At 44.8% G+C, this 26,354-nt stretch overlaps 1 protein-coding gene across 1 annotated transcript in view; it reads left to right on the top strand.

The window, feature by feature from the left end:
- Window positions 1–26,354, top strand: part of LOC144695530 (E3 ubiquitin-protein ligase TRIM69-like) — a 92,600-nt gene that overhangs the window by 703 nt on the left and 65,543 nt on the right. The window contains 4 exon segments of the mRNA XM_078566406.1: window positions 7–240; window positions 1,309–1,331; window positions 4,239–4,357; window positions 20,406–20,685. Of these exon segments, the coding sequence (XP_078422532.1) occupies window positions 7–240; window positions 1,309–1,331; window positions 4,239–4,357; window positions 20,406–20,685 (656 nt within the window).

The raw sequence follows: 26,354 nt of genomic DNA, 5'->3' as shown, positions 1-26,354 counted from the left end.
TGGTAGGAACAGTCGAGCAGTCTGCAGACCCACATCACATCCGAGTTCACTAAAATGCATCAGATTCTCACTGAGAAAGAGCAGCGACTACTCAGAGATCTCAGGGAAGAAGAGGAGAGGATTCTAGAAATAATGGAGAAAAACCTTCGATAGATTGAGGAGAATTTAAATTCTATTGAGGAGAAGCTCTCAAAGTTGCAGAAACAGATGGAGCAAAAGGACGAGTTGATATTTTTAAAGGTGAGGGAATATATTGCGGGTCAGTTCAATGAAACTTCACACAGTCACAAAATAACTGATAACTGTGGAATAAATATAGAATTTACTGAATAAATAAAAACGGAGTTAAGCACATTTCTGTCTGTTTCGTGGCAGTTCTGCGGTCTCCCCGAAATAATCAGCTTCCACATTGCAGATTCCCGAGAATACCTGTAACCTCCTGAGAATCAGTTTTCTTGATCTTCACACTTGCTTTGTGATTATTTCCGTGTTGCCAAGTTTAATTTTCACCTGGACCGCCCATTGTAATCCAGTTCCAGTTCATGTTGTGTGTGTGGGTGTGTCTGGTACGGTGTGTGAGAGTCACTGTGTGAGCGGGACTGATGTTGAGTTCCAGTTTATTTGACTCTCCACAACCTTCCTGCCAAAATGCATCACTTTACACTTCCGTGTTGAATCTAACATGCTCTGAGTCTGCTCATTTCACCAGCCGCCCTGTTTATGTCCTCCTGAAATGTGTGCGGTTCTGGTTACCTCATGACAGAAAAGTAATTGAATTAGAGAGGGTACAGAGGAGATTTACAAGGATGTTACTAGGACTAGAAAATTGCAGCTATGAGGAAAGATTGGAAAGACTGGGGTTGTTCTCCCTGGGACATAGGAGACTGAGGGGAGATTTGAGATATACCGAATTGTGAGGGGCCTGATAGAGTGGGTGGGGAAGGGCCTATTTACTTAGCAGAGAGGTCAGTGACCAGGGGGCACAGATTTAAAGTGCATAGAAAGATGAGAGGGAAGATGATGAAAAACCTTTACACCCAGTCGGTTATGGGATCTGGAACTCACTGCCTGTAAGAGTAGTAGAGGCAGAAACCCTCAGCTCATTTAAAAGCTGTCTGGATATTGGCATGAAGTGCTGTAAACTGCAGGGCTGGGGATCAAATGATGCAAAGTGCGATGAGGCTGGGTGGCTTGTTTTTCATCTGGCACAGACAGGATGGGCCGACTGGCCTCTTTCTGCGCCGTAAACTTTCTATGATTCTAAATCTGTTACTGTGCTCCTCACTGTTCGTGATTCATTTATTTCAGGAGGAAGCTTGTCGGAAGAGAAGGTAGGACATGTTTTCTGCTGAAACTCTGCATAATTTGGTAAAATAACTCAGAAAGGTTTTGTTATGAATTTCTTTTCTACTTACAATCGCAACATTAAAGTGCCGTTCATCTGGCGACAATAACTCTGCTTATGGTTTAAGCACCAGTCTTTTATTGTTATGACATGTTTTATTGCAGATATTAAATTAGATTTCTTATAACTGGTCCACATGATTGTATTAAATTACAAGATGCCATGCAGTCCTGAAGTGCTCACTTGCAGGCTGCGGACTGCTGTTAGTGCGGCTGTGGCCTTCCGACTGACCCTGAGAGAGCCACACCGTCCATGTTTCCATGGTGTTGACCATCCATGTCCCTGCAAGGCTCCTGACCAAACCAAGACAGTCACATGTTAAGTGGGAACAGGTTTTGTTTTTATTCCAGTATAGAACCTTGACCTGTATCCTTAACACCGACAAGACAGACCCAGCAGATTTGGCAGCACTGTGGTATAAAGTTTGGAGGGAGTTGCCCTGGGAGTACTTAACATCGACTCGGAACCCGATGAAGTTTCATGGCATCGGGTGAAATATGGGCAAGGAAACATACTGATGATGACCACGTAGCAACCCGTTTGCCAACACCCTCCCCCCACCCCTCCCTCACATACTCTTTGGCTGATGAATCAGTACTCTTCCATATTGAACGCCACTTGGAAGAAGCACCGAGAGTGGCAAGGGTGCAGGATATACACTGGATCGGGCACTTCAATGACCATCACCAAGAGTGACTCGTTAATGGAACTCCCTCCCTAACAGCACTGTGGCTGTACCTACACCACATGGCATGCAGCAGTTCAAGAAGGCAGCTCACCACCAACTTTTCAAGGGCAATTAGTGATGGGCAGTAAATGCTGGCCTAGCCAGCGATACCTACATCTCATGAATGATTTTTTCATAAAGCGCCACTACTGGCCGAGCTGGTTCTGTCCCAAAGGACATAGCTGCTAGACTGGGTATGTGGCAGGTGATGAGGTAACCAACAAGAGGATAAAAACGTACTTGATCTCATCCTCACCAATCTGCCTACCGCACATGCATCTGTTTATGACTGCAGCAGTAGGAGTGACCACCGCACAGTCCTTGTGGAGATGAACTCCTGCCTTCACATTGAGGATACCCTCATTCAAAACCGGGCATCCATGAGGCGCTGTTGGCCATCAGCAGCAGCAGATTTTACTAAACCACACTCTGCGACCTCATGGCTCAGCATATCCTGCACTCGACTATTATCTCCAAGGCAGGGAATTAACCCTGGTTGAATAAGAGTGCAAGAGGGCATGCCGGAAGCAGGACTATGCATGCCTAAAAATGAGGTGTCAACATGGTGAAGCTACAACCCAGGGCTCCTTGCATGTCAAACAGTGTAAGCAGCAATGGATAGACAGAGATAAGTGATCTCACAACCAATGGATCATATCAAAGCTTTGCAGTCCTGCTACATCCAGCGTTGCATGGCGGTGGACAATTAATCGACTAACGTAAGGAGAAGAGTCCACCAATACCCCACCCTCAATGATGGGGAGCCCAGCGCATCAGTGCAAACGATTAAGGCTGAAGTATTTGCAACCATCTTCAGCAAGATGTACCCAGTGGATGACCCACCTCGCCCTTCTCCAGAAGTCCGCAGCATCACCAATGCCTGTCTTCAGCCAATTTGATTCACTCCACGTAATATTAAGAAATGGCTGAAGGCACTGGATACTGCAAAGGCCATGGGGCTTGATAATATTCTGGCAATAGTACTAAAGCCTTGTGCTCCAGGACTTATCACACCCCTAGCGAAGCTGTTCCAGTACAACTGACATGTACCCGGCAATGTGGAAAATTGCTCAGGTATATCATGTACACAAAAAGCAGGACAAATCTAACCTGGCCAAGTACTGCCTCGTAGGTCTACTCTCGATCATCAGTGAAGTGACGGAAGGGGTCTTCAACATTGCTATCAAGTGGCACTTACTAAGCAATAACCTTCTCACTGATGCTCAGTTTGGGTTCTGCCAGGGTTGCTCAGCTCCTGACCTCATTTTAATCTTGGTTCAAGCATGGACAGCAGAGCTGAACTCCAGAGGTGAGGTGAGAATGACTGAACATTACATCATTTGACCGAGTGTGGCATCAAGGAACCCTAGCAAAACTGGAGTCAATAGTATTTGGAGGAAAACTCTCCACTGGTTCGAGTCATAACTATCTCAAAAGAAGATGGTTGTGGTTGTTGGAGGTCAATTATCTCATTTCCAGGAAATCACTGTAGGAGTTCTTCAGGGCACTGTCTTATGCCCAACCATCTTCAACTGCTTCATCATTGACCTTCCGTCCATCATAAGTGGTCAGAAGTGAGGACTTTCGCTGATGATTGCATTATGTTCAGCACCATTTGTTACTCCTCAGATACTGAAGCACTCCATGTCCAAATGCAGCAAGACCTAAACAATATCCAGTCTTGGGCTGACAACTGGCAAGTAACATTTTCCCCACACAAGTGCCAGGCAATGGCTATCGCCAACATGAGAGAATCTAACCGTCGCCACTTGATATTCCGTCGCTTGCTATTACCATTACAGAATCCCCCACTATCAACATCCTGAGGGATACCATTGAGCACAAACTGAACTGGACTAACCATATAAATACAATAGCTATAAGCACAGGTCAGAGGCTAGGAATCCTGAGTCTTTCCATCCTCTGCCCTTGTGTTTCAAAGTTATGTTTTGCTCAGTTATAGAGAGAAATTTCACTTTCTATCACATTTGTTCTAACATGAAAAATGCTGAAAGATATGCATTTTGGGGTAGCTTCACCATTTAAATCATGTCTAAAATGCTCAAATGGGATGAATTTATAGCATTAATTCTTTGATATTTACAGGATTAGCGATGACACTCCGAAACTCTCAGTAGCAGATGTTGCAGCCCTGTCTATCGGAAAGTTCATAGGACCTTTACAGTACAGAGCTTGGAGGGAAATGATCAATTCCATTGACCCTGGTAAAACTTTTATATTAATTTTCCTAACTATAATTCCAGTTGTGAAGGGAATAAATGAGCTCCAAAGTTCCAGGGGTGTGAGGGAAACAGGAAATCCAACGTTCCTCCAGTGAGGGGTTGTGGTCGTATGATCATCATAAGATTATAAGAAATAGGAGCAGCAGGAGGCCTCTTGGCCCATTAAACCTGTCCCGCCATTTGATAAGATCATGGCTCATCTAACTGTGGCTTTAACTGCCCTTTTTCCCTGTTCCCTATAGCCCTTAACTCCACTGTCGTTCAAAATTCTGTCTAATTCAGCCCTGAGTCTATAGAACAGCCTCTTCTCCATTACTGTCTGTGGAACAGAATTCCAAAGGCTAACATCCCTCAAAGAGAAGAAATTCCTACTCATCTCTATCTCAAAAGGGAGACAGAGGCCTGATTTATAAACTATGTCGACTGCTTCTAGATACCCCCACGAGAGGAATCATCCTCCCACTATCAACACTATCAAGCTCCCTCAGAATCACATATGTTTCACTAAGATCACCTCTAATTTTTCTAAATTTCAAGAGTATAGGGTTAAATGTCTCAACCTTTCTTCATCAGACAACTCCTTCATCCAGGAATCAGCCTAGCGAACCTTCCCTGAACTGCTTCGAAGACATAAATATAACTCCCTTAAGTAAGGAAATGAAAACTGTGAAGTGAAAGTCAACATTGTCCCAGAGGACCATCGGCTGCGCTCTCATTAGAGATAGATGACTGGTGGTGAGTTTAACCTGAAGGTCACCACACCTCAGGTGTGGGGTGAGGTTGAAAAGGCAGGGCCTTCATGGATGTTCAAAACCTCCCCACACATGAACAATTCCTCCCCCTCCCCCTCCCCCACCCTTTAGGTTAAAGTCCTCTCCACAGACCTAGTTGTACAATTTGCCAGGACACTGGTTCCAGCGTGGTTCAAGTGAAGGCCATTCTAATAGTTTCACTCACTTTTTCCCCAGCGTTAGTGCCAGTGCCCCATGAATTGAAACACATTTTTCCAACACCAATCTTTGAGCCACACATCCAATTCTCTGATCGTATTCACTCCATGTCAATCAGCTGATGCCTCAGGCAGAGATTATTACCTTTGAATTTAGTGCCTAACTGCACATACTCTCTCAGTAGAACCTCTTTCTCAGTCCTATCAATATGAGTATCCACGGGGACTATAAGAACTGGATGCTTTTCCTCCCACTCCAAGTTCCTCGCCAGCCCTGAGAGGATTACTTTGACTCTGGCACAGGACATGCAACACAGCCTTTGGAATGCATGCACTTGACTGAAGTGAAGAGTTTCTATCCCCCTAACTAACCTGTCCCCTACTACAATGACATTCCTTTTTGCATTTGGATAGCTTTCTGCACCACTGTGCCATAGTCAGTTTGCTCATTCTCCCTGCATTCATGCTCTCGTCCACATGAGGTGCAAGGGCTTTGAATCTGTTGGGCAATTGCAAAGGCTGGACTTTCTAACCTGACTTTCTTCCCTTTCCCTGACCAATGAACAAATTGGAATACCTAAGGGTGTCACTGCCTCCTGGAACAAAATGTTCTGGTAACTTTACCCCTCTCCAGTGCATTGCACTGTCCAAATCACGGATTCCAGTGGATCAGCTCGGAGCTGAGGTTCCTCAAGCTGCAGACACTTACTGCAGATGTGTTTGCCGTGAATCAGACGGGTAGCCTCTGGTCCCCACCTGCTGCAACTGCAACACATCACCTGCCCATCTTTATTTCATTTTTATCTAAATGATTCGATTTCAAGTGGCTCTGGTGGAATGCAAACAGAGGATTATAAGCATTTTATTGCTGTGTAAGTGCCACATGATGGCATTGTCAACATCACATTCTAAAACTTGCCTGAAGATTGAGAGTAGGCTGTTGGACCACTGATTGTCCGCATTGCATTTGTCCTGCTTTTTGTCGGCAGTATATACTTGGGCAATTTCCCACATTGTCGAGCAGATGGCTGTGTTGTCAGTCGACTGGAACAATTTGGCTATGGGTGTCACTAATTTCAGAGTTAAAATCTTCAGTACTACAGCTGGGATGTTGTTAGTGTCCATTGCCTTTGCTGTATCCAGTGAGTTCATCCCTTACTTGTGATCAGGTGCAATCAGTTGCCTCAGCTGAAGACTGGCATCTATGACATTGGTAACGTTGGAAGGAGACCAAGATGAATCATCGAGGTCATTGTTTCTCCTGCAGCTGTTGCCCTGATGTGAGATGTGGTGGTTGCCACGAGTACTCAATCAGTGTTAAATCTGCTATGTGAGTGGCACGGATGCAGTTTTAAGGCTAAGAGACTGAAGCTCTACGCTGTCTTCTTAACAGTAGAAAATCAGAGGCTGCACATTATTCTTGACTGCAAGAGGGATTTGGGTGTAATATTAAAGAGATGTTTGTGCATTTGCCTAAATCCTTTGTCGACCGCACATGGAGATTTTGGTGTCGTGCTCGTCTACTTTATCTCCTTTATCAAAGGTGGCAGTAGGCCTCACATAAAAGGTTTGCAACCATAGAATGATAGAAAAGTTACGGCGCAGTAAGAGGCCATTCAGGCCATTGTGCCTGCGCCAGCCAAAGAAAAAAGAAACTAGCCGCTCATTTTAATCCCAATTTCCAGCTCCTGGTACATAGCTGTGCAGGATACAACACTTCAGGTGCAGATCCAGGTACCTTTCAAATGAGTTGAGTATTTCAGCCTAAATCACCAACCAGGCCAAGACTTCCAGATGCCCATCACCCTCTGGGCGCAAAATATTTTCCTCATTTCCCCTCTAATCCTTTTACCAATCACTATAAATTTGTGCCCTGTGGTAACCAGCATCTGATACAGTTCCATCACAACGTCTTTGCCTTGGACTTAAATACCTCATCCAATAAAGAAAAGCATTCCATATGGTTTCTAGACCACTGTACCAACTTGTACTGCCACCTTCCAGGATATGCGGCATGCACGCCAACGTCTCTCACTTCCTCAGCCCCACCTCAAATGCATCACTCACACTTATCTGGATTGAATTCAATTTTTCCACTCAACAAAACCATTGATATAATTCTGGAGATAACAGCTACCCTCTTCACTTCCAACTACAGGGAAAATGTTTGTTTCATCAGCAAATTTCCCAATCATACTTCCCACATTTACGCCCAAACCATGAATATATGCAACAAGCAGCAAGGACTCCAACACTGAGCCCTGTCAATCACCACTGGAAACTATTTTCCATTTGCAAAAATATTTATTGACCATGACATTTTGTTTCCTGTTGCTGAGCCAATTTTGGATCCAACTCGCCACCTTCCCTGTGACCCATGTGATCTCACTTTCCTGACCAGTCTGCCATGTGGGACCTTGTCAAATGCCTCACTAAAATCCATGTGGACAATGTCTGCTCCACTACCCTCATCAATCCTCCTTGTTGGTTCCTCAAAAATTTCGATTAAGTTAGTAAGACATGATCTTCCCCTACAAAACCATGCAAGCTATCCCAGATCAATCAATGCCTTTCTAAGTGACACTTTATCCTGCCTCTCAGAATTGATTCCAATAATTTACCCACAACTGAAGTCAGGCTGACCAGCCTATCATTTTCTTGCCAATCCCTCACAACCTTTTTAAATAATGGTACAATGTTCAAAGACCTCCAACCATCTGGTACCTCACCTGTCTCTAGTGAGGATTGGAACATAATCCTCAGGGCATCCATTATTTCCTCCCTGGCTTCTTTTAACAACCCGAGATACAATCCATGTGGTCCTGGTTATACATCCATGTTCAAGGATGTCAGTTCCTCCATTACTTCCTCTCTCACTATACTTATTTTATCTAATATTTCACACTACTCCTCTTGAACTAGAATGTTTGCATCATCCCTCTCTTTAGTGAAGACTGAGACAAAGTACGCATTGAGAACCCAGCCCACATCCTCAGCATCAACGCACAGGTTACCATGTACATCTCTGATAGGCCCTACCCTTCCTTTAATTATTCTTTTGCTCTTAATGTACTGGCAAATCTCCTTAGGGTTTTATATGATTTTACCTGCCAACATTTTTGCAAATCCTCGCTTTGCTTTCCTAATTTACATATTTACTTCACCCATGTACTTTCTATACTCCTCTAGACTTGCTTTTTGTGACTGCCATGAGCCTTCTTTTTTTGCTTCATCTTGACCTGTCTGCTTCTGTGTAACCTGGGGGCTCTAGATTTGTCAGTATCACCATTCTTTTTATGGGGACATGTCTCCACTGTGCCCATAGAATCTTGCTTTTGAATAACCCCCACTGATTTGACAACATTTTCCCGTCTAATGACTCTACCCAGTCCACTTTCACCAATTAACCTCTCAGCTTTGTAAAATTTGTCTCCCCCCAATTTAGAACTTTTATCCCTGCTTTCTATTTGCCCTTTTCCATAATGGTGTTAAATCTAACTGTCTTATGGTCAGTATCTCCAAAATGGTCACCCACTGCTACTTCATCCACTTGCCCAGGTTCATTTGCTAAGACTAAATCTAGAATTAGGCCCCCTCTCGTTGGGCTTGTTATGTGCTGGCTAAGAAAGTTCTCTTGAATGCAGTTCAAGAATTTTGTGCCCTCTGTGCCCTTCACACTGTTTGCATCCCAATTCATATTAGGGTAGCTAAAGCCTCCAAATATTGCTGTCCTATTGTTTTTGCACTTAGAAATTTGCCTACATATTTGTCCCATTCCACCATCTGGGGGCCTGAGTACACTTCTAGTAGTGTGCCTGCCCATTTTTATTTCTGAGCTCCACCCATAGGGCCTTATTTGATGCTTCATTTTGGATGTCATCCCTCCTTTCAGCTGTCATTGATTCTTGAACCGATAATGCTACACCCCCACCTTTTTTATCCCCCTCTCTACCCTGCCTGAAAACTCTATATCCAGGGATGGTAATCTGCAATTTTTGCCCCTCCATAACCCAGGTTTCTGTTATGGCGATGATATCATGCTGCCATCTGTCTAACCAAAGTGCATTGGATATCATTGAAGGATCTTTGCTTGTTTAGAGCACGAGGAGAGGGAGTGTCGATTGGACCTGTGCTGAGGACTGTGCGGAGATCCATGTGAATGATCAGCAGCTTTAACTGTCCTGTGCAGGGTCCATGCAGGAAAGAAGTTTTCCTTGGCTGTGGGTGCCACAATGACAGATCACGGTCTTCCACTAAAGCTAAAGTCCATCTGAGACTCAGACTCGTAGGGGTCTCTGTGACTGGAGGGTCAGTGGCCTTGCACCTCAGCAAAGCATATTGCAGGTGAGGCACTCAGTGAGTGGACTACAAAGTAACCCCTTAACTTGTTGGCATGATAAACATGTCAAGGGATATGCGATTATGATGTGTGAGTGGTGACCGGGGGGTGGCAGGAACATGATAATCTCTCATCAATATGCATGGACCAGCGATTTATAGGGGTCAAACGTTCTCATGTTGCTCCTCCTTGTCTGGTTATGGTTGAAAGAGCTCTCTGCTAGGTCGGCTCCCCTTTGAGAGCAGGTGTCAGGGTTAGCAAGAGCCGGCCTCAGGGAAGTCAAGATGGCGGCCATTGGCCTGACCACAGGTGTATCACAGGCGGTGCTGTTATCTACAAATGGGTGAAAGGCAATGCTGGAGGTGCCTTCGTATATCCCGGGATCTATCTGCCAGCTTCTCCACAATGAGCTGCGGCCACAAGGGCTTGGAGGGAATCCAATGCTGGTGGCGTTGAAGGTCACCCCTGCCTTCAACTTCTTTAATAATGTACCCATCTAGGGCTTCACTTGGGACCAATGTGTCAGCTTTCAGTCAGTGACACACAAGTGTATTCAGAATGCCCAATCAGGATAGTGCACCTCTGGAAAGTTTAGATTTGACATTCCTTCCAATCTGTCGTGTTCAGGACTTTGTCAGTGCATTGCTGAAATCACAATTCTACTTACAGGTGCCTGAGGTTGCAGGAGATGGTGCAGATCCTAATAAGCACATTTGGCGCCAGGGTTCAGCATTTTATTATAGTTGAGCACATGCAAGGCTCAAACCAACAGCAGGGAAGATGTCACTACTGCAATTTAATTCTGCTCTCATAAATAAAGGCACATTTGAGAAACCTATGGTCAGTAAACAAGAAGGTGCTGGGGCCTTCCAGTTTCCAAAGGATAGAAAACCAAAAAGTTCAACAAATGTCCCGGAAGCTTACTCTGCCTGGAATCTGGTAACTATCAGATTGGTATGGGCCTGTCTACCACATCATATTCCAGCTATAGCCTCTGCATGTGGTTTGGCCACATCCTGGCCCTCCCATCCCCTTCATTGTCCTTCTCATCGGAGCAGACATCTTGCTTCCCCATGTCTCGCTCAGGCAACACATCTCCCATTTGTATCACGAGGCTGTGCAGGGTGCAGCAGACAATGATGATCTGAGACAATCTCAGTATGGGAAAGCACTGCCTGAGCCATCCAAACATCTGAACCTCATCTTTAGGGGCTCAATCACCTGCTCAGTCAGGGACCTGGTGGGGGTATAGCCATCATTGTACCTCCTCAGCAGTACTCTGCGGGTGGTGAACTGGCATCATCAGCCATTTTTGCTTGGGGTATTCCTTGTCCCTGAGAATCCTGCTCGGCAATCACCGAGATAGTTCCTTTAATACCCTCCACTACCCTCGAGACCCTACATTGCCTTGGTAACATAGAAAGACTAAACACATGAGCCCTTGTCAGGCATGACCATTCAGTTGGGGGGATGGAGTTTTGGAGTCATGAGTTGGCCACCACCCGTGCTCCTTGGAGGCTTCCACCTCTCTCTCTCCATTCATCCCTGCCTCTGACTGCAGCTGATGGCGAATGGACAGAATGAAAGGAAGCTCCATACCTTGTTGGGATCTCGATGTGATGAGATGGGCATAAACCTGCTGACGTGTGGGCTTCACCATAGAGGGGAGAACACGACTGAGCATGGATGACATCCAGTTACCTCATAATTATTAGGGTGTCCCTTTAGTCGGCCATTTGTGCTGACCTTGAGCACCACCCACCAAAAAGACCTTGCTCCCACTTCGAGGCATCTTACTTACTGACTAACTGCGTGGTCAACGTCAGATTTGAAGAATGGTGTGTGTCACCTTCCAAACTTCATCCGCCAACTTCTACCCTTCCCCCTGCCACCCATCAACTTCCCCCCATCACATTAACCCACCCAATATCAGCTTTCCACTCCCCTCTGTCATGCTTGAACCTCCCTTCGTTCCACTGGGCATTATTCTGATCCACCTCCACATGCCCTCCCGACCCTGAGATCTGATGAGTACAGGCCCAACCTAAACAACCCCTCAAAACCTTTATTAACCAACCATGCAATAATATACACTTCCAACACCAGTTGTTCAGTGAGATCCGCTTGTCGGAGCCCATTCCCACGTGGTCAGTCTGCTGAATGACTTCTCCTGCACGACTTCCTGTGACTGACCACGTCATGCTTTCCTGGCTGTCCCTGTGGCTGTGGCTTTATATCCCTTTCTGACCCTGGTCCCTTGATATATAAGTTAATACTTTGATTCGGGTCATCCAATTGTGTTTCATGCCTTATCAATCCCTCCACTTGCATGTGGTCATTTCCTGCTCTCAGCAGGGGATATCTCCAGGTGTATGACAGCTATGGATGTAATATCTGTATCTTGATAAGGCAGTAAGAAAGCTATTCACACATATCCAGAGAGGCCATTGTCTATGAAAGTTGCTGTAGATGGAGTGCCTGTTGGTGAGCCACCACATCAATGACATGTCCTGAAATTTCTGTGTGCCTAGTTAAAACTGTCTTTATTTTTAAACAGTTCAAAAGGAGTTTCAGAAAGAGTAAACCTTGTTTGGATGGTAATGCAATATGTGAAAATCAGACAGTAAATCAGTAACCCAGCTTACATCGTGCTCAATATCAATCTCCATCGGAGTTAATGGAAACAGATATTGAGAGGAATGTGTTCCGAGCTGCTACTTCAGTGTTGTCCAAGTCACACAACCGTCCATAACAAATTTCACCCCCTCCCCCTGTGTCTCCATGTCACCTTGGGGCATCTGCTGTTGACTCTTGATCGCCTTCTGGATGAGAAAATCTGGATAGTGAACTTGTCCCTCATGTGCAAGTGCACGGGTATAGAAAGGAGCAGTTTCAGGTGCAGTGTTTGCACCAATGAGCACGTCAAATATGCCTTTAGAGGAGTAATTTCTGCATTTCTGGACACCACACTTTAAGAAAGATGTCAAGTCCTTGTAGAGGGTACAGGGGGGTCTTACCAGCACAATAGCACTGATGAGGGTCTTCAGTTTACAGGGTAGTTGGATAAGCTGGTAATGCTCTCCCTATAACAGCGAAGTTTAAAGGGAGATTTAATGCAGGAATTTGAATTATGGGGGCTTTATTGAGCAGATTAAGAGAATCTGTTTACTCTGGTAAGTGTGTCTGTAACTAAAGGCTAAGATTTAAAATAATCACCAAAAGAATTAGAGGGGTAATGAGCAAAAATGAAATCTCACAGACTATGTTCATGATCTGCAATTCATTGTCTGAAAATGTGGATTTCATAGGAACTTTCAAAAATGAATTGAACATGTTCTCAAATGGACTAATATGCAGGGATCCGGGCAAAAAGCTGGACTAGAAGATTAAATTGGACAGCCTGCACAAGTACGATGGCCTGAATGGCCTCCTTCTGCACTATAAGATTCCGTTATCTAGTCCAACTCATAATTGGGCTGGGATGTTTTTAAGGGACTAGGGCAGTCCCGAAAACAGACGTTAGGCGCCATCCATCTGCTAATGTTGGTGCTGTTTTGGACTCTGTCCAAAAAATGAGATGTCCTGAGACTCAAGCCCTGAGCCTTGGGTTTCCTGGACATGGATGTCGGCGACAGTGAAAAGCTGAGCACATTTATTTTCCTGTTTACAATATGGAGATGGGGGAGGCAGCAGTGTTATTCTCAGCTCCTCAATGCTCCTGTCCACGCTGGATGACACAATGCCCACATCCCTCCCACTGCTGCCTGGCCCCTTCACACTCTACGCTCCCTTACACACTGTCTCCCCAATATCACCCACCCAAATCTGCACTTGCTCTTCCCGCGTCTCTGCTCTCTCCCCTCCTCCACTCTCTATACTCGCCACTCACTCCCTCTTCCCCCCCAGTCCTCCCTTCCTCGATTTCTTGCTCCCATGCTCCCTCTGCCTCCCCCCCTGCAGATTTTCCTCACAACCCTCCTTCCTCACCTTCTTTCTCTCTCATCTCACTTTCCTGGTCCCCTGCTCCCCTCCACCTCCCTTCCCGTGGCCTCTGTTCTCTCCCTCTGCCCATTCCTACACATACTCCACTCCCCATCCATCCCCTCTCTCACTCACTTCCCTCCAGTCAGTCTTCCCTCCCCATTCCGCACTTCTTCCCTCATCTTGGTCCCATACTTTCCCTGTCCTCCCTGTCCCGCACACTGTCCCTCGCAATCCCCCCTCTTTTCCCTCCAGCTTTCTTTCTCCTCTCCCTCTCCCTTGCTCCCACTCCGCTCCACCTCCCAACCTCTCTCCCCTCCCCCTTCCACCATCTCAGCCCTCCCCTTCCATCATTGTCACTGTCCCCTCCAGCTAACTCTAGCTCCACTCTGTTCACTCACTGACCACACCCCCACTCCTCCCAATCTCTCACTCCTTCATCACCCTTTCTCCCTCCCCTCCCCCTCCCTCTCCCCTCTCTCTATTAACACGTTTTTTTTTCTCTCTCTCTCCCAATCCTGCTCCTGTGTTTGGGTTGCTGAGTTGTAACTTGTGGAGTGACACAGGGATGAGCGCTGGGAACTCAACTATTTACAATCTATATCAATGACTTGGATGAAGGGACCGAATGTATGGTAGTTAAATTTGTTCATGACACAAAGATATTAGGAATTTAACTTGTTAAGAGCACAGGAAGAGTCTACAAAAGGATTTAGATAGATTAATTGATAGTTAACTTAGCGGGTGGATTATAATGTCCAAATTCATGAACTTGTCCACTTGGCAGGAAGAATATCAAGGCAATGTATTATTTTAATAGAGAGGATGATTAAAACTATATTGTTGGAGTTCTGACTGTGTATTTTCGGTGTGGAGCGATTGTAAGTTCACACCTGTGGGAATAACCTTTGTTAAAAACAAAAAGATAAAAGCTACTGCGGATGCTGGAAATCCAAAACAAAAACAGAATTACCTGTAAAAACTCAGCAGGTCTGGCAGCATCGGTGGAGAAGTTCTCCACCGATGCTGCCAGACCTGCTGAGTTTTTCCAGGTAATTCTGTTTTTGTTTTGGAATAACCTTTTTGTTGTCTGGAGATAGTATCATTTAACGTTCAGAATGTACCAAGGGTTGATACATTCAGATCCTGTCTCAGGGCAAGGGGGCTGAACCCTGCTGGGAGATCACAGGTTAACAGGTGAATTCAAAGGTCAGTGAACAACCATTAGTGTTCATTTGTATTGAGTTTAAAGAGTTGGGAGCTGCAGTTGGTGCAGCAGCTCAGCTGAGGAGCTGGGACCGTGCCTGTGTTGAGATGCTGGAGTGGAACTGCGGTCAGCAGGTTGTAGTTTGCCCTACAAACTACCAGGAGACTCAGGTACAGGCCACGATCTTTCATTAGTGATTCAAGCGTACGTAGGGAGAGACAGCATTGGGCAGTCCGAGACCGAGCTGTGCAGATTACAGCGAAATCTTTTTATACACAATTAGTCACAGACTCGTAATCTAATCTTGTCAATTCACAATCACATGCTTAAAGAGGCCTTCGGCTTTTGTCACTTATTTCCCATGTATACAGACACTCGACATTGTTCTCATCCTCGCAAGAGCACCATCTCCTGCTGACTGTGCAGGAGTCTGTGCCTCCTGACTTCAACAGCCACTCACTCCCTCGCCTTGTTCTTTGTTCTCCTGCCTTGCCCGTCTCCTTTCTTATTCTGTCTGAAAAACATCTGCTGTTCTCCCATTCTGCTTTTCTGCTTATATTTTATTGTTACTAACAGGCAATTCTAACTAAAATTGTTTAACCCTTTCAAGATACTGGAGTAGATTAACTCTTGGCAGGAGTAGATCGTGCAGCCCTTCCAGGCCATTCTGGCATTCAATGAAATCATGGCTGATTCTCTACTTCAACACCATTTTCCTGCACTATCCCCGTATCCATTGATGTTTTTAATATGTAGAAAACTATCCATCTCAGTCTTGCGCATACTCAATGACTGAGCCTCCAAAGTCGTCTGGGACAGAAAGTTACAAAGATTCATCACCCTCTGAGTGAAGATATTCCTCCTCATCTTGGTCTTAAATGTCCTGCCCCTTAATCTGAAACTGCGTCCCCTAGTTCTCGACCGCCCCACCACCGCAATCAGGGTAACATCCTTGCTGCATTTATCCTGTCAAGTCATGTCAGAATTTTGTATGTTTGAATGAAATCACCTTTCATTTTTCTAAACTTCAGAGAGCAAAGGACCCGTCTATTTAATCTTTGCTCACAGGACTGAAAGGTCCGAGGAATACTCTGGTACAAAATTTCAACACTCGGAGTCCAGATGCAATATTCAAGTGGTTCCTTTATTACACATGCGGGCAGCTAACGCTGGGCAATCCAGGCGCTTCTCCACCGAAGTTCAAATGAGCACAGTTTATATATTTTTTACTACCAGTTACAACTTAATGGTGCTAGTTAGACAAAGGCCACAAAACAATAATCTGATCATTGTGTTCTTGTACAGTAATTGCAGTGCAGAGACTGGGCATTATCCTTTTGGGAGACAACAAAGAATATGCGTTTGTTCTAGACAAAAGTTTTACGGGGGCTGACTGGGTGTGGTTCGGGGCTATCAAACGGTGTTAAATGGCCTTCCCCATGTCTTGATCGAGTCATCCTGAGTCCCTGCCCATGTGTGTCTCCCATTTCCTAATTGCAAATTTACAGCTGAGCCCTTTGTACAAGTTTTTAGCTTTCATGTAAGGCTGTGATTGTCTGTGTATGCTTTGGCAACCGAGTTGCTGGTCCTAGCTGGCACTTTAAAATAAATCCAAATTTTCTGCATCTTCAGCACAATCCCTCCATTCCAGGAATTTATTTGTGAACCTTCATTACACTCAGTCTATGGCAAATATACCTTTCCTCATGCTCGGAGACCAAAGCTGCACATATTAGTGCAGATGCAGTCTCACCAAGGCTATATATAATTGTAGTAAGACACCTTTACTCCTGTAACCAAATCATCTTGCAATAAAGGCCAACAGAGCATTTGCCTTCTAAATTCCTTGCTGTACCGGCTTTCAGTGATTCATGAACATGGACGCATAAGTCCCTTTTATGCTTAACATTTCCCAGCCTCTCTCCATCTAAGAAATAACCTACATTTCGGTTTTTCCCACAAAAGTGGATATCCTCACATTTCTCAAGCTTGAATTCCATCTGCCACATTTTTGCCCACTCACTGAGCCTCTCCAAATCTCCTTCAATCATCTCTGCATCCTGCTCACAACTAACACTTCCATCTGCAAACTGGAAATATTACATTTGATCCCAACATTCAAATCATTGATATGGATTGTGAATATCTGGGGCCCAAGCACCTATCCTTGCGATACCCCACTAGTCACAGCCTGATCACCTGGAAATGACCCATTTATTCCTACTCTTTGTTTTCTGCCCATAAACCAGTTCTCAATCCATGCCAGTACATTCCACCAAATTGCATTTGCTCTGATTTTGTTTGCACACCTCTGTTGTGGGACCTTATCAAAAGCTTTCTGAAAATCTGAATAAACGACATCCTCCAGTTACCCCTTCCCTATTCTCCTAGTTATATCCTCCAAAAACTCCAACAGGGATTTGTTAAACGTGATTTCCCTTTCATCAAGTCCATGTTGATTCTGCCCAAGCTTCCCATTATTTCTAAGCGTCCCGTTATCACATCCTTTATTTTAGCCTCTTGCATTGCCCCTACGACTGATGTTAGGCTAACAGGTCTGTAATTCCCTGTTTTCTCTCTTCCTCGTTTCTTAAATAGTGGGGTTACATTTGCCACCTTCCAATCTGCAGGAACAATTCCAAAGTGTTTCAAATTTTGAAAGATGACCACCAATGCACCGACTTTCTCTACAGCCACCTCATTCAACATTCTGGGATGTAGATCATCAGGTCCAGGGGATTTATCTACTTTAAGTCCCATTAATTTCTCTTGTACTCTTTTTTTAACTAATAATATTGTGTTGCAGTTCCTTGTTGATATTTGTCCTTTGATCCTCCATTATTCCGGGAGGTTTTTAATGGTGATAATTGACATTTTGGCAGATTATGAGCAAGTTCATGTGATTTGCCTTACTCGTGTCTGTCATTAACCATGTGGTTTGTGGTGTGTTCGACCGCAGTTTTCCTGTTAATTAATGTTTACCTCATGTTAATTCTTTATGTTAGAATATAAGAGATAATATTATCTGTTTGCATTGTTGACTCTTGGTTAGTAAAATTCTTCTGTTTGTTTCAAAACATGGAATCTTATGGATTTATCCTCTTAGCAAGCAACTTGGATTTCAAATCTGGTCAACTAACATAAAAAAGTTAATGGTCACTAAGCAGATCATAACCAAATTTGAGGGTCTTGCCTGGGACTGTATCAAATTTGGGGTCTGGCCTCGCAATGTACCAAGGGAGACAGCAGAACTCTACAGTAGAGAGGGATCTGGACAATCTGGTACATGAATCACAAAAATTACTTTGCAGGTACAGCAAGTGATTAGGAAGGTAAATGGAATATTCATGTTTATTGCAAGAGGAATCGAGTATTAAACTATGCAATTGTTGCTACAGCTGTACAGGGTCTTAGTGAGACTGCATCTGAAGTCTGTGTACCATTTTGATCTCCTTACTTAAGAAATGAGATAGTTACATAAGACGCAGTTCAGAGAAGATTCGCTCGACTGATTCTTGGGATGAATGGATTATCTTATGATAAAAGGTTGAACAGGTTTGACCTTTACTCATTGGCGTTTAGAAGGATGAGAGGTGATATTACTGAAACGTGTAAGACGCTGAGAGGATTTGACAAGGTGGATGCCAAGAGGACATTTACCTTGGAGAGGCATCTGGAACTAGGGGGCAGTTTTAAAATTAGGAGTCTCCCATTTAAGACTGAGATGAGGAGAATTTGTTCTCTGTCAGAGGGTGGTTAGTGTTTGGAATTCTCTTCCCCGGTAAGCAGCGGAGGCTGGGTCATTGAATATATCCAATCAGATCAGCCATTATCTCGTCGAATGGTCGAGCAGGCTTGAGGGACCGAATGGCCTACCCCTGCTCCTAATCATAGCGTTCTTGTAATTTAATTTTCTTTGGTACCTTACAGGATCAGATTGTATACAATCTGTGTGGTGACACTTTCATACCTGTTTCGCAGAAGTATCACTCCCCACCTAGTCTCTCCAGCTCTCTTTCTCTCCAGCCTGCTGTTTCCTCCCCCCTTTCTCCCAAACCTTATCTTTCCCCTTCCCGCTCTCCTTCTCACAATCTCTCTTCCCTCTCTCATACTCTCTCTCTCCCTGCGTCACTATCTCTTTCCACTCCCTGTCACTCATGCTCTCCCTTCCTTACGCTCTCCCTCTTCTCCCCCATCCTTCTCTCCACCCACACTTTCTCACTCCCCTTGTCCCCACACTCTCTCACTCACCTCCCACTCTCCCTTTCTCTTTGCCTCTTTAACTTCTGCTCTCATTATTACCTCTGCCCTTTCCACAATCTTTCTCTCTCCCCTTCCACACACACTCTCCCTCTTCCTGCCATGCACTCACCCTCTCAACAATGCTCCTGTTCGATCTAATATCAGTCCCTCCCGCCCTCTACCTCCATTCCCCACCCATTGTCCCTGTCAGGCCCATTTCGCCCTCTCTTCCACCGACCCAGACACTCTCTCTCCTTCCTCTCCTTCCCCCTTTCCTCATCATTCCACTATACCTCTCCCACGCCCTCTCCTCCTCCCACGCTCTCCCTTTCCTCTTCTACACTTTCGCCCCTCCCCTTTCTGCTTTCGTTCACATTCTCAGCAGTCTCCCACTCTCTCTGAGACCTTCACATTCTCTCTCCCACCCTTGTAAGCCCTCCCCTTCTCTCTTTTTCACTCTGCCCGATTTGCGTTCACCCTCCAGTTCTTGCTCGCTCTCTCTCTCACGCCTTTAAACTCTCCCTGCCCCCCTGCACTCTCCACCCCTCCATCTTGTTCTGCCTCTCACACCATCACACTCTCCCTGCCCCCCTGCACTCTCTACCCCTTCATCTCACACTCACATCCCCACACACTTCCTGCCAACCCCCTGCTCTCTTTACTCCACCCTCTCTTCCTTACCCACTCTCCCAATCTCTGTCATGCTGGTCTCTCTCCCTCTCTCTCTTTCTCTCCGGCTTCCATGTTCTCAAACCCTCCTGCTCTCACTCTCTCCCACCTCTTCCTCTCCATCAGTCCACCCACACTCTCCCTCTCCACGTTCCTGCTCCCTCCTCTGCTGCCATTTTTCTCTCCTCAACTTCACCTCCACCCCCCTCCATCTCTTTCCAGCTCCCTCTCTCTCTCTCTTTCTCTCCCCGCCTCCCTCTCTCTCTCTCTCTCTCCCACTTCCTCTCTCTCTCTCCCACTTTCTCTCCCTCTCTCCCCACTTCCTCTACCTCTCTCTCTCTCTCTCTCTCCCGCTTCCTCTCCCTCTCCCTCTCTCTCTCTCTCTCCCACTTCCTCGCCCTCTCTCTCTCTCTCCCTCTCTCTCTCTCTCCCGCTTCCTCTCCCTCTCTCTCTCCCTCTCTCTCCCACTTCCTCTCCCTCTCTCTCTCTCTCCCACTTCCTCTCCCTCTCTCTCTCCCTCTCTCCCTCTCTCTCTCTCTCTCCCACTTCCTCTCTCCCTCTCCGGGCTCCTTCCTCACACTCTCTCCCCCTCCCCAGCCCCTCTCTCTAAATCACTGACTGTGTTATTTTAACTTTCCCCCAGCTCCAGCCTCTCTGACTCTGGATCTGAACACAGCGAATCCCCGGCTCATCCTGTCTGAGGACCGGACCAGTGTGAGACTCGGAGACAAACGGCAGCGGCTCCCTGAAACCCCGGAGAGGTTTGATCCCCGGGTCTGTGTCCTGGGATCAGAGGGATTCACATCAGGGAGACATTACTGGGAGGTGGGGGTGGGGGAGGAGACTCTGTGGGGGCTCGGAGTGGCCCGAGAGTCTGTGAACAGGAAAGAGTTAATCGACCTGATCCCCGAGTCCGGATTCTGGTTTGCGTGGCTGGTTCCCGGATTTGGTTATTTAGCCGCCACCTCCCCCTCACCGACCCCCCCTCACCCCGAGTGTGAATCCCCGGAAGATCGGGGTTTTCCTGGACTATGAGGGTGGACAGGTGTCATTTTACAATGCGGACAACATGTTCCATCTCCACACTTTCACCCACACTTTCACTGGGAGAATCTTTCCCATCTTCAGTCCGGGATGGAATGACGGCGGGAAAAACTCGGTACCGCTGACAATCTGCGGGATTCAAGGTCACTAACAGATCCATCCCATAATTTCACACCGGCTCCCTGCCTCCTGCCAGCTTTGAACTGATGGGTGTGGGTCTCAGTCACAGGTGGAGAGAGAAGCCAGGTTAACATTCCGGGTATAAACCCTGTGTGGGAACTGGGAACTGAAAGATCAGCGAGGACCTCTGTAGGGCTGGGGGAAAGAAGGAGGGGGAGAGAAGAAACAAATAGAAGCTCAATTGTGGAGAGGAACTTACTGGGTAGAATGAGCTGTGAACTGCAGGAACCCGGTGACCTTCCTACCTGTAATGTTGCTCCACAGGCGGAAGGTGGTGGGACATCAGCTTGTTTGAGATGAATCAGTTCAGTGATTCTCAAACTGGGGTCCGGGGAGTCTTTCCCGGGGGGTCCAAGAAATAATTTCTCCAGAGGGTGGGAGAGAGAGAGAAAAGCACAAGAGGGAGAGGAAGTGAAGTGGGGAAATGACAAGCTCCCCGCTTTGTATAAATTCCCAGGAGTTAGTGTTATTCCTGCATGAGCAGCTGTCAAGATTTCCACCCCCAAACCTCCCGAATTCTCTCCCTTCTTCACGGTCATGGACATTTCGGCTGTCATGGTTTTCAGCGGTGAGTCTGATATTTCCTTTCGGTAGGAGGGGAGGTGGAAGACCAGCTGCTGCTGTGATACTCGTCTGCCTTCAATTTGGGCTCAGACAGTGAGCAAGTGCCGTTATCATGCTGTCTGGCCTGCTGAGTATTTCCATCATTTTCTGTTTATATTAATCTCTAATTGGTTTGTTTCCTGTAACCGCGATAAAACTGTCATCTTGACTTTCTTCACACTCTCACCATGTTTCAATAACACTGAGAAACTGGACTCGGTTTGTACACGCCTGTAAATATTGCCCAGACTGTCACATACAAGTGGGTACTCTGTATTAAAATTGGAGGGGTGTTTCCGGTTTGTTTTACATTAAAATAGGAACGTGCTTTGAGACTGTTTGAGCATGTAAATGATGTGACACTGTTGTGAATACTGATTTGATAATCTGTCTGTATTGAACGTGATGTGTGAACTGATCGGGTATGTATGCTATTAACAGGCAGTGTTAACCACGTGAAAAGTAGTTAAGTTGCTGCATTAGAATGTTTGTGATGGTCTTTCTCATGTACTGACGCATCTCCGAGTGCAGCATGACCATTTGAATATCATTGCAATTTCTGTGATGGTTATTTTGAAATGTTCTTTTAGATATTTTAGGAACAATGTATATTTTGCAAAAAAAAAGCGGAGTCACAGTTATCATTTATCTCTGGTTTGTCTGCTCTGTCTCATCACTTTCCCCGTCAGTGAAATAGTCCTTAAATAACTAGTATGTAGTTACCTATTTTATTAAAAACATTATTAAGTCTCTCTGTATATGTAACCTGTTCATATTATCATTTTTATATAGAATTATAATTTACATTGGGGTTCCATGATTACATTTGTAAATTGGTTCTTCAACCAAAAGAACCTGAAAACGAGTGGAATAGAAGCAGTTTTCTCAAAAAGGACACAGTTCATCATTAAATCTGAGAAGCAGAACCTAAACATGCTATTTGTTTTATTTACAAATTGCTCCAGAGTCTGGGTCCTTACAGCCCGAGTTCCAAATTCACCTGGATGATTTGAAGAGCTTCTGGCTGGAGTAAATGGAGTGACAGTTGCCTGTAAATTGTCCTGAAGTTTACTCTGGTGCTTCAGCCATCACTACCGTGGATAGGGACCTGAGATGTGCAGTGGGAATGCCAGCCTGCTTCAGGTGGGAAGCAATGCAAAATCATAAAATCACAATGCACAGACTGTGGTCAATCAACCCCCTCTGTCTGGAGAGGCACCTTGATAGAGCTATTCAACTGGTCCCAGTCCAGTTCCTTTACCCCCACTGCCAATCCCTTTTTTGAAAGTTAGTTTTGAATATTGTTTCCACCACACTGGCAGGCAGTGCATTCCAGATAATAACTGGCTGCGGGAAAATCTGTATTAATCTCACTCTGGATATTTTTAAAACAATACCTTACACCTGTATCCTTTGGTTGCTGAACCCTCTGCCACTGGAAACAGCTTCTCCCTATTTTCTCAAAACCTTTCATGATTTTGTACTTCTCTATTAAATTTTCCATTAAACTTCCCTGCAGAGACACTGGCCATAATCTTCCAATCCCCTTAGGTACAGGAGAGGAGCCAGAGGACTGGAGAATTGTAAATGTTTCATCCTTGTTCAGAAGCGGTCCAACAATAAATCCAGCAGCTCCAGGTAAGACAGTTTAACCTCTCTGCTGGGAAAGCTTTTAGAAGTTATAACCTTGGACACAATTAAAAAACATGTAGACAATTGTGTGGAGTACTTAAGGAAAGCCAGCCCGGATTTTTCAAAAGAAATGTGTCGAACCAATTTGACTGAGTTTTCTAATGCCGTAACAGGTATGATTGATAGGGTAACATGGCTAATGTGCTATTTCTAGACTTCCAAAAAGGCATTTGAAAGAAATCACATAATAGGCTAACATCATAAATTTGAAGCCCGTGGGATAAAATGGGCAGTGAAAGTGTGAATATGAATTTGCCTCAGCAGCAGAAACAGGTATGGTGAATGGTTATTTTTCAGACTGGAGTAGTTTTACACTGTTCCCAAGGGGTCGGTGTTATGACAAGGCAGATGATGTGTGCCGGGCGGACCACATCCACACTGGAGACTTGTTCGCTCTATCACAATGGTTTTACAATTTGTATTTATTACGAGATGTGTGCACTAAATTCAGAAATAATGTGTCCACTAAGACTTTAGAGATCTTAAAAATGAAATTAGAGTATTTATTAACAAAATAAAAGATTTTAAACACATAAATCAGACTACAAATTACTTACTCCTATACCAACTCCTAACATTCTTAATATTAACCTGATTCCCAGCTACAGATCCCCCTTTAAGGCAACAGAACAAAACAGATTTTAGAATTTAAAAAACCCAGCAAGTTAGCACAGTGCCCACTTGACAGTGGAATTCCAAATGACCTCCCCAACTTCAGTTACTTTACATAGCAGACTTATGCATGAATGGCTGGGGGCTTCTTGAAGGCAGGAATGTGAGCGGTGAGTAGGATGTTTAGAGGCCTCAAGGCAATTTAGACGAGTTAAGTGAGTGGGAAAATACATGTCAGATGTAGTATAACGTGGATAAGTGTGAAGTTATCCACTTCCCTAGGTAAAACAGGATGACAGAATATTTTTTAAATGGTGTCAGATTGGGAAATGTTGATGTACAAAAGGACCTGGGTGTCCTTGCATACAAATCACTGAAAGCAAGCATGCATGTGCAGCAAGCAGTTGCAAGAGGACTTCAGTACAGGGGTAAGTATGTCTTCCCGCAGCTATACAGGGCCTTGGTGAGACCACACCTGGAGTATTCTGTGCAGTTTTGATCTCCTGAGCGGAGAAAGAAAACTTGCCATACAGGCAGTGCAGCGAAGGTTCACCAGGCTGATTCCTGGGATTGTCGTGTGAAAAGACATTGGGTCGATTAGGCCTGTATTCACACGAGTTTAGAAGAATGAGAGGGGATCTCATCGAAACATGTAAAATTCTGACCGGGCTGGACAGGCTGGATACAGGGACGATGTTTCCTCTGGCTGCGGGGTCTAGAACAAGGGGTCTCAATCTTAGGATACAGGGTAGGCCATCCAGTACTGAAATGAGGAGAAACCTCTTCGCTCAGAGGGTGGTGAATTCTCTGCCACCGAGGGATGTGAAGGCCAATTCACTGAATATGTTGAAGAAGGAATTAGGTAGATATCTGGACACTAAAGTCGTCAAAGGGGCTGGGGAGAGATCGAGACTATGACGTTGAGATTGAGGATCAGCCATGATCATATTGAATGGTGGAGGAGGCTCGAAGGGCGAATGAGCTACTCCTGCTTCTATTTTTCTATGTTTTTCCACTCCTGTTAGATCTTACATGGCCCTCTCCTCACATAGCCTTTCATTTTCCTTTAATTTTCCCTTTAATATGTAAATTTAACTATTTGATATGACTCTGAAACGTTAAAGTCTGAAAAGGAAGGAAAAAAATAAAATATTTTTCAGGCACATAAATAAAAATAGGAAGGCTGGGATGGAAATAGGACCATTAAGGGATAGATAGGATAATGCCACAGATAAGGATAGAGACAGGGCAGAAATATTAAATGATTACTCAACCTCTCAGGCTGTACGGCTCACAATGAATGTATATAGTTAATACTAAATGTATCATTATTGTATTGAAGCACCTCAGAGTGCAACATGATGTAGGTTGATAACTCCAATACCATTGCACTGTCTGACTGTCATGACCAGGTTGAAATGATTGTAATATTCATGGATTGTCTTGAAGCACCTCGGGATCCATGTGTTAAAGTTGAATCTGATTGCACTTTTTGTGATGGCAATTTAGAAATGTTTGTAATGTCCTTTCAGATATTTTATGAATAAAGTATATTTTTCTAAATAAATTAAATGATTATTTAATTTCAGTGTTTAACAGGGAGCTAGAACAGGTAGACATGATATTGATTGATGATCTAAGTCTTCAGGTAAGTGCAATTAAAATAAGAGAAAAGAGATAGATTCAAACTCAAAGAGGATAAAACCCTGGCCCAGAAGTTTTCACAACCACACATTTAAAATAATTCTAGGGAATAGATAGCAGAGGTATTACTGCAGATTTAAAATATTTTTTTTTAGGAAAAGGTGTGGTGCTAGAGGACTGGTGGATAGTGAATGTAATTCCTGTTCTTAAAAATGCAGGACAGAATGTGCCTAGGGAATAGTAGATCAGTCAGCTTCATTTTGGTGCTAGAAGAAATAATGCAATCCCTACTAGAGAGAGGAAGAACTTCTAACAAAAAAAATGAATCATGAGCATGGATTTCAAAAGGGAAAATCTCTCTTGACCAAAGTAATGAAATTTTAGGAGGAGGTAACAGAGACAGTAGACAATGGTAATGTAGTAGATGCAATTTACCTGGATTTTCAAAAGTCCTTTGACAATGCCTCTTACAATAGGCTACTGAATAAAGTTAGAAAATATGGAGTCAGGGGAGAAGGGAAGAATGGGTTGCTAGCAGGTAGTAAGCAGAGGGTAGTTATTCAGAGTGGCAGAAAGTGGAAAATAGTATTTGACAAGGATCAGTACTGGGCCCACTGCAGTTGATAATTTGCATTAATGTTTTGAACTTCAGAATCAGAAACACAATTTATAAATGGATGACGTGTCTTTATATGTGCATGTGTGTATGCGTGTGTGTGTGTGCGTGTGTGTGTGCGTGTGTCTGCGAGAGAAACAGTCGGTCAGTCAATACTGAGGAGGAAAAGGCTGAAGAGAAACAAACAAAGCAGGAGGGCTT

This window comes from Cetorhinus maximus, chromosome 21 (genome assembly GCF_964194155.1).
Source record: "Cetorhinus maximus chromosome 21, sCetMax3.hap1.1, whole genome shotgun sequence".
NCBI classification, from domain to species: domain Eukaryota; kingdom Metazoa; phylum Chordata; class Chondrichthyes; order Lamniformes; family Cetorhinidae; genus Cetorhinus; species Cetorhinus maximus.
This window is presented reverse-complemented; position numbering and strand designations above follow the sequence as displayed.